The sequence below is a fragment of the Actinia tenebrosa genome, unplaced genomic scaffold, assembly GCF_029948245.1.
Source record: "Actinia tenebrosa isolate PJP-AT-01 unplaced genomic scaffold, QUT_ActTen_1.0 PGA_scaffold8__29_contigs__length_14323225, whole genome shotgun sequence".
NCBI lineage: Eukaryota > Metazoa > Cnidaria > Anthozoa > Actiniaria > Actiniidae > Actinia > Actinia tenebrosa.
Window position 1 is genome coordinate 5087985 of NW_028292585.1, and position 9622 is coordinate 5097606.

Sequence of the window (9622 nt, forward strand, 5' to 3'; positions counted from 1 at the left end):
GTAATCTTTCAAATGACTGACACGTTAATGTGTTAATGAAATTCCTTGTAATAGCAAATGAGATAGATGCGTTCTTAACACTAATCGCCTTTGTACTAGTTGGCGATTTCCTCCTCTCGCTCAGAATCTCGGCGGATGATTTATTTTTGGTGGTGTAAGCATGATAAAAAGAAAGAAAACGAAATGAGGGAAGAATGGAAGGGGAAAAGAATAGAAGAAAAAGAAAATAAACGAAAGTAAAGGAATAAAAATGAAAAAAAAAAAAAAAAGAAATGAAAAATTGTGTGATATTTCTAGCTAAAAATATTTTTTTCGAAGCTCTCTTCCTCGCTCGTACTGTTTCTCTTTTTCTGTTTTTCTCTCTTGTATCTTATGGATTTGTAGCTATTGTATTTATTGATAGTTTTCCGTGGTCGTCGTCATCTATCTCCTATTAATAATCTGACATTTTCATTATCCGACATTTCCTTGTAATTAGTGCTTTCTCGTTTATCTTGCTTTAATATCATTTTACACTCATCAAACCACCATTGACTTGGTCTCGTGTGATTAATGTATTCCTAATAAGACAGAGATGCTAAAATCAGAATCTTTCGCAATTCATGCCACACACATCTACCCCATAATGACCTTCCATTACTTCTAGAAACACGTGGAATTAAAGAAATTAAAATTTCGGCTATCTTAGTTTTATCTTTTTAGATTATAATCCAACTTCAGGATCCAATACTTCAATCTCAAGTTGTAGAAGAATTATAGTTTTATAGAATTGTTGGCAGTACAATCCAACATAGCTACTCCCTAAGGAATGATTCTAAACCAGTTATAGTGAACATCATCCAACATGGCTGCCACTTTTATTCACTTAGGAATGATTACAAACCACCTATAGTGAATATCATCCAACATGGCTGCCACTTTTATTCCCTTAGGAATGATTACAAACCACCTATAGCGAACATCATCCAACATGGCTGCCACTTTTATTCACTTAGGAATGATTACAAAACATTGACTTCCTATTGTCTTTAAGTAAATTATCCAAACACAACGCGCATTTACGGTTAAGGCAAGATACAGTACGACTACAGTACGGCTTAAATTTTGCCATATTGTTTCCCAAATATGACAAATGAAATCATGAGCGCTCTACAAACTACGCGAGTTACAAAAAAATAAAATAAATTAAGCGAAATTCCAAAGGCGTTCCTAATACTATCCTACTCCAAAAACCACCTAAACATTACCACCTTTAAAATATTTTAAGTTTTAATGGAACAAACAGTATTTTTCAAAAAACATTCTACAAGCAAATTTCAGGATGTCAAACTGTCAGATACGAAAATCCTTAAACATGACATGTTTACATTGATGTTTGAACATCGCGTTGTTGTCATTTTCATTATATACAAAAGATATTACGAAAAGTGCTAAAAAATAAGGCGTTTATGACAACGACACATATGTATGCTTTTCACGAGTTAATTACCTCTTTTCTCTTATTTAAACCTGTCTGTTTTTTTGGTTTAAGTATTATTTTTTCAAGTCGATTTAATCACTTTACTGAGCGAGTTGCCACGCTGGGGTTGTCTTTGACTTCGTGGTCTTCCTAAGACGACTTGTGAACAGAATCCCGAAACAAAACTTTATTTCGTAAGTAGTTAAGGTTTTCTGATCTTAGCTTTTTAGTTTTTCTTCCTATTTTCATTCAACTTTTTTTACAGTCATGCAAAACTTTCGACGATTTTTTTCTTTTTTCTTTTTCTTTCTCTTTCTCTTTTTTTTTTTTTTTTTTTTTTTTTTTTTTCTTTTTCTTTTTTCTTGTGAGAAAAGTCAAATCGAAAGGAAAATTTGTGGGACACGGAATTATTTAGTTATTTTTTAATATTTTTTCATTTTAAATTTACTTTTTTATTCCATTTTATTGTGAAGCGCATTTGAACATTGTTATGCTAATTTGTGCTAAATAAATGTAGACTATTATTAATATTATCAATTGAAACATAATTGATTTCTTTAAAGCCCTTTTTTAAAAACTATGAGGAATTTTTAAATATTTGGATAACTTTGACTGAAAATGTATTTAACAATGAGAAAAAAATTTTTTTCAATATTTTTGTTGAACAATTTTTCCTAGCATGACAAAATTTATAAATAAATTGAATAATTTGGTCGCACGATGGACAAATAAACACTTTCATAAGGATATTTTACTTTTCTGTAGCAAGTTACTGTTATAAGAAATATTCATTTTGTTGATTTTATTCAAGATAACAAATAGCAATACAGAAGAAAATAATCCCAAATCCCACTAAAAAAAGCTTTTTTTTTTTTTTTGCAAAAAATTTGATTATAGATTTCGAAGGGTTTGGTGATAAATAGCAACCAGAGATATTCGAACCAGGATGAAATCTAAATGTGAAGATCATAGTCTTATTTTGTTTAGTAATCACCAACACCTTTCTCCCCCCTCCCCCCCTTGGTTTTCTATAACGTGCCTTTCGCAATAATGGTGTTTGGATTTATATTTATGGTATATGTATTTGATATAATTAACGACATATTATAATATTATAATATAATTTTTTTTTTCATGATTTGCTAAAATAATTGGCTGATGAAATGAAATTGAAATAAAAAATGAAAGCGAATTTTTAGACTAAGACAGTCTGATTTGTACTACAAGGAAGGAAGGAAAGAACGAAAGAATGGAATGGATGGATGGATGGATGGATGGAATGAATGGAATGGATGGACATGGACTGGAGGGATGGATGGATGGAATGGATGAAATGGATGAATAGATGGAGGGAGGGAGGGGGGAGGGAGGGAGGGAGGGATGGATGATGATGGATGGAGGAATGTTGGATGGATGACTGAATAGATGGGAAGGAGGGAGGGAGGGGCCGGGCGGGCGGGAGGTTGATGGCTGGCCTGGCTGATGGCATGGCCTGGCTGGTGGCTGGCTGCCTGGCTCCTCGCTGGGCGGGGGGCGGGGGGCGGCCTGGCTGTGGATGGCTAGATCGATGGATGTTGCGGGATGGATGGATGGATGGAAGGCTGGCTGCGTGGCTGGATGAATGGGGGGGGGGGAGGAGGAGGGAGGGATGGATGGATGGATGGATGGATGGAAGGGAAAAAAAGAAGGAAGGAAAGAAAGAAAGAATTAAAAGGAAAGAAGAAGAGAGAAAAAGAGAGGACGAGTCACGTGATATAAAGTATTCAACGCAAGTGCTCACTGTTGAATTGTTCTGTCTAGAAAAGAACACTTCAGTCGTTAGATTCTGCTATTATCTTGATACTTTAAGTAGAATTAACGCGATATTTTGACAAAGATCTTATGAGCTGGAGACCAGTTTTATGTTTTGAAATGAATCATCCATCCTGTTCGTCATTTCGTGTATTCAAATTAACATTATTTCATAAATTATTTAAAATATAAAGAAAAATTGTACGCATAAAATGCCCGAGTTGGAAACATTTACTGAAAAAAAGTTAAAGCCGAAAAATGCCTTTAATTTTGCTTGAATTCTAGGACAAAGCCCAACAAAATACCTTAAAGAATTATCAGCTGCAAAAGCCAACAAAGCGCGGGCCTTAGTGAATATGCTTGACACTTTCTCAGAATCCAACAGATTGCATTGATCTTGCTCGAATCGAAATTTCGAGGTAAGCCAGCAAATGATTTCGCTCGAATTTTGAAGAAAAACCAATAAAGTGCCTACGCTTTTCACGAAGCCAATAAATTTAAACCAGCAAAATAGTATTATTTGATGATAAAAAACCCAACAAAGTGTTTTATTTTATGCAAAAGGGGAAAATCTCGAAATTTTCTTAAATATTACTCTTATGAAGAACCGTTCGCAAACTTCAAAAATGCAACGTTTAAGAGATATTACGAAAGACCCTTTTATCCTTAAGCAATCCAGATAAAGTCACTGTATTCTATAATCATTCCTTTTTAGCCTTTGATCTCACTCCTTATTTGTCAGTTTGACCTAATGCTTACTTATGGCGTAACTCATCACCTTCATAAATGTCAATATTGTTTTGTCTATTTACTAAGAGTAAACCGCATTTCCGGGAATAAATTGAACGTAATAGAAACGACATCTTTTTTCTCTGATACAATCGCCTCCTGTTTTCTCGCGCGCCAATTGTTTATCGATAGCTGCTTCCTTGAACAGCGGGTTGTCATTTGTCTTGGCCTTTCATTGATAAAGATACATGAAAATATATTCCTACAGAACTGAAGTAGAAGCAGTAGTACCTTGACAAAATGTAAGTTTGCCTTTTCATTACATGCTTTTTAGTTTATAGTTATTTTCATTTCTAATATGGAAAAAAAAGTAATATTTTTTAATATGGAAAATCTTACTAGCAACAGTAGCGGAAAACGCTTAAAATATACATCGAAAATGAAAGCTAAATACCACTCAAGCTAACGCTATAGGTGTTTTAAGTATGGGTCTTTTTACTTAAAAAATTTTGCATTTTTTCCCCTGTTCTATTCGATCTTGTACTACGCATTTTTTTCGTTTCCGAAATTCCGGAGGCCACCTTCTAGAGTTCGTCTTAGTGTTTGCCGTTTGTTTTCCAATATTTGTCTGTTAAAACTAACAAAACAGTTACGAGAACGAATAAAAAATATAAGCAATTATGATAAGTAGTATAAAGAAATGCCTTTTCAGACAAATTTCGATGGTTCATAAGAATTTTTTACCTTCATCAAGACTGGAATTTTTCGCGCGCAAACCCATTTAAGTGTTGCTTTTTGTAAAAAAAAAAAAAAAATTTTACACCATAAAATAAATCCGAGATTCCAGAATGTTCGAGCAATACAAAAATACCGCCTATCTCAAGTTTTTGGCGAATGTTTTTGAGCTGAGATGTTACAAATCTCTTGAAAATTAAGGCGTAAGGATATCATATCGACTTCCGCGTAGACGTTCTCTTATTAAGATTTTTAAAGATAGAAGCTTCCATCTAGAAGCCTTTGGAAATAATGAACTACGAGCTCAAAATTTTCACCACTGACGAACCAAATACTTGAAAATTTTTATTTTGTCTGGACCGGCTCACTTGCGGAGAAATCGCTTTGATTCGACAGAGATCCATTCCTAAAAATTTCTTCCAAATTATTATTCAAGAAAGAAAAAAAAAAAAAAGATAAGAAAGAAAGAAAGTAATAAGGAAATGTGTAAAATAAAATGAACAATTTCGGCTGGTTGTTGCCTTTCCGTTCATAGTTACGCTTTTTTACGCTAATTGGCTTACATTTGATCGCTAAGTGTTACACGATGGCTTCTTCTGTCAAATAAAAGAAAATATTTTATATAAACAAGACTAGGGTGAGAATGGAAATTATTTTCCTCGCCGATTGCGCCAAGGAAATCTTACTTTTTAGCCCATTCTTAACCCGCCAGCTTTGCATTCGATGCATACTGTTATTTTTGGCTAAAATTGCAGACTTATTTGTACAGGTTTAGCCTCGTTTATAACTCATATTTTAACTATAGCCCCCGGATATTTGATAGATGTTTGAAGCAATTACTGGGCGAGGTTGAGCAGAATATCGGTTAGTGGCGAGCGAGACATTTTGTTATAGCCAAGTGCAATAACTTTTATCATTCAAATTATTTTTTCCTTTTTTATGTTTTGGTTGTTTTTACTATCTATATTAAGCATAACAAGTCACGCGAACCATGATGACAAATGCAACGTTACTGCGCATGTGCAGACTTTTTTTTTTTGCGGCAAAACGGCTTTGCACCGTGCGCGTGAGCAGATTATTATTCGTAGGTAGTTATTTGCATCTTTCTCGGCCAATCAAAACGACGGAAACTGATAATTTGAATGATTGTCTTTTACTTTGTCCGTAAGTAAATTCCCTATGAAAACGTTTTTAGCGATGATTGCCTATAAGGTTTTGATCACAACAAACTGTATGTAAACTTCACACATTAAAGTTTATACAGATTTAATAGATGTAGAAAAAGATTGATAATTTTGAAGTTTCTATACATGCATACCTCGGATTTAGCCGCCTTCGTAAGGCTCGATTTTTGTTCAAAGTCTAAAGAACCATATATTTAAGAAAATCAAAGTTTAGTTAATATTGTTGAGTTTCTGTTTTCTGTTGTTATTTTTTTGTCGAATAAAAAGCTATTGTATCAATATTTGTTAATCTTTTTTTTTTTTTTGTTTTGTTTTTTTGTTCAAGCCATTTCATTTTACTAGCGAATGAATAGAAAAAAATAGTGCCTTAAAAATCTAGAATACAACACTAACAGACTTTATTCTTTTTTCACTGGTTTTATGTAGACACCAGGTCACAGTGAAACAAGAACGTAGTTTCATAGTAGGAAAACTGTACATCTATGGCGTCCAATAACTCAAGTTCCAACTCCTCAGTGAGACCATTTTTCCCATTTCCTAAACTCCCCAATGATGAGGTCGAAGTGATTGGGTCAAGCGTTGTATACATGTTGTTATCTATAACGATTATTATCGGTAACAGCTTGGTCATCGCTGCGTATCGATACAATTCACGTCTTCAAACTGTAACCAATGCATTCCTAGTGGGGCTCGCAGTGAGTGATCTACTCGTTGGATTAATATCTGTTCCAATCTGGGTTTATTTTTCGGTTTGTCAACAATACCATACCTGCGTCAACAATCAAAGCCTCCAAGTCTTTTACGCCACGGCTGACATCTTTGTCGGTTGTGCTTCGGTGTTGCAACTCACTGCCATCAGTATTGAGCGATTCATAGCCATTACTCGACCCATAGTTCACAGAACATATTCCACGTCATTCTACAACACTCTTATCATAACTGCATGGTGCTACGCATTCGTCATGTCTGTGCTCTTCCCTATCCAAGTCACACGCTGGGAAAAAGTCTACACCGTCATCTTGTTCACAACTTGTTTCGCTCTACCGACAATCGTAATATTTGTCGTCTATGTCATTATCTTCAAAACTGCGGTGTTTTCCTCCGAGGTCCGCGTAAGTCCTGAAGGAATTCACAAACGAACCGTGCAGCAGGAAGCTAAAATAGCTGTAACAATCGCTGTGATTACAGGACTCTTCGTCATGGCGTGGCTCCCATTTTTTATTGTAAATGTAATCGGGACATTCTGTATGCAGTGTTTTCCCCCCTATCCAGGAATTCTCAGGCTCATTCGATTCGTCAAATGGATGCATTATAGCAACAGCATGGTCAATCCTATTATCTATGCGTACAGGAATAGGGAGATGAGGAGAACTTTTATTAGGATCTTGCGTCGAATTTTCTGCCGTTGTACCGATACGTCTCTAATATCTGCGGGATCACAAGTCGACGGGAGATCCCGAGGTTCCCGTGCACGGAGGGATGGCTTTAACACAGACTCCAAGAGGTTCCACAGCGGGAAACAAGGCTCGAGTAAAGACGATCCGAATGCTATCAACTTAAACTATGCGTATAAAATGACTAACAACAATCCACCCATGGTTTCTAAAAATCCTGACCCTTTTGACTCGGGAGTTCAAAGCGGGGAACACAATGGTAACCACAGCGAAGGGCCTCCACAGAGGGGCACTATAAGTAAGGCTCAAGCTAGCTGCAGTGATCAGGGACCTAGATGTGATGTGATTAGATTTAAAGGGATGAATAGTATCTGTGAAGACGAGGGGATGGACGAGGAGACTCCTGAAGAAAGCGATACTTCGATGAGCGATCATGTGGCGAATGAAAAAAACGATGCCGCCATTAAAGAAACTTTGTTTGCTTCTGTTGAACAAAATATAAAATAATAATGAAAGAACAGGAACCCGCTTCAAGGACGGACGAAAAAACGATCTATCGAACTTGAAATGAATCGAATTGACGGACGGACGGACGAAAATACGAACGATCGAACTTGAAATGGATTGACGGACGGACGGACGAAAATACGAACGATCGAACTTGAAATGAATTGACGGACGGACGAAAAAAGCGAACGATCGAACTTGAAATGAATTGACGGACGGACGAAAAAACGAATGATCGAACTTGAAATGAATTGACGGACGGACGAAAAAACGAATGATCGAACTTGAAATGGATTGACGGACGGACGAAAAAACGAACGATCGAACTTGAAATGAATTGACATGAATTGACGGACGGACGGACGAAAAAAACGAACGATCGAACATGAAATGAATTGACGGACGAACGGACGGACGGATGGATGGATGGAGGGAAAATCTACAATCTACAATTTACAAAATCGACAAATGATAACACTACATTACCTAGAACATTAACGGAGAACGTACGAAAATGGAGCGACTTTTTTTCACTATTAACGTAACTGATGCTATAAATATCCCAATCACAAACACCGTATCGACGAACCCATTCCAGATGATCTCGCTCAGTCCTCGTCATGCGATCCAGGCGAGAAAGATAAGATATGTATATATGGAATTGTTTTTTTTTTTTTTCTTTTTTTCTTTTTTGAAACATCTGGTTTGAAATAAGATTCTTAGGTGTTTAATTATGTAGATAACTGAGAAATCTAAAAATAAAAACTTATATATCGCGAAATCAGACAAAGCCGGTCATGTTGCTAAATTAAAAACTAGAAATATCAGAAACACTTCTCCCTGTTATCGTTTTGAAGTTTATCAGTGTTTTGAAGAAAAAGATATTAACAAAAAAATATCAAAAGCGTGAAAAACTCCATGAGAATGATAAGCAGAAAAGAAACAGTTTGTATAGATTTCTTATCCATGAATATATATATATATATATATATATATACAGTCAATGTCATTAACGTTGTCCACCGAAAAAAGACATTTACACATATAGACATTTACACATTTAGACATTTAGACTAAAAGATATATCACGTGTTTCATTATGTATTCTTTGCCTCGTGTGCGTCAGCCTGAACTTTAAATGTAAAATTCAACTCGTGAATCGAAAATCCAGAATGCCCCGACCATTTATAAGTGAGGATTTAAGATGGAGAATGGTATATTTCAGCGTTTGTTTTATGCCAGAACCTTCGAGGAAACATGTGATATTTCTTTTAGTCTAAATGTGTAAATGTCTAAATGTGTAAATGTCTAAATGACTAAATGTGTAAATGTGTAAATGTGTAAATGTGTAAATGTGTAAATGTGTAAATGTGTAAATGTGTAAATGTGTAAATGTGTAAATGTGTAAATGTGTAAATGTGTAAATGTGTAAATGTGTAAATGTGTAAATATGTAAATATGTAAATGTCTAAATGCCTAAATGTGTAAATGTCTAAATGTGTAAATGTCTTTTTTTCGGTGGACAACGTTAATGACATTGACTGTATCACAATACATATATTTAGCAGTTAGTCCTCGAGCCCGAATGGGTCATGAGAGTCGATAGCCCAGGCTGACTTGAGTTTGAATAATTGTTTTGGGTTTGACCAATTTATATTATTATTCATAAACTAATTTGATATTTAGAATCGACATGGATCTGTTTCAAGAGAAACATTGGATATACATTTTAAAAAACAGTTTAAAAACTGGTTGCTAAAAACGCCATTCATATTCATATTCTGTTATAAATACAAACTGTGGTCTCAGGCCCCGTCCACACT

At 35.3% G+C, this 9622-nt stretch overlaps 1 protein-coding gene across 2 annotated transcripts; it reads left to right on the top strand.

The window, feature by feature from the left end:
• The first annotated feature begins 1567 nt into the window (after positions 1–1567).
• On the top strand, positions 1568–8774 carry LOC116305198 (adenosine receptor A2b-like). 2 transcript variants are annotated; one of them, XM_089024232.1, is made up of 2 exons: positions 1568–1653; positions 6325–8774. In XM_089024232.1, exon 2 carries the CDS (start codon positions 6381–6383, stop codon positions 7797–7799), a length of 1419 nt encoding a protein of 472 aa, XP_088880358.1. In that variant the 5' UTR covers positions 1568–1653; positions 6325–6380; the 3' UTR covers positions 7800–8774. The 2 variants fall into 2 exon arrangements, with proteins under 2 accessions (XP_088880358.1, XP_031570914.1); XM_031715054.2 differs by lacking the exon at positions 1568–1653 and adding an exon at positions 4187–4281.
• The last annotated feature ends 848 nt before the right edge of the window (positions 8775–9622 follow it).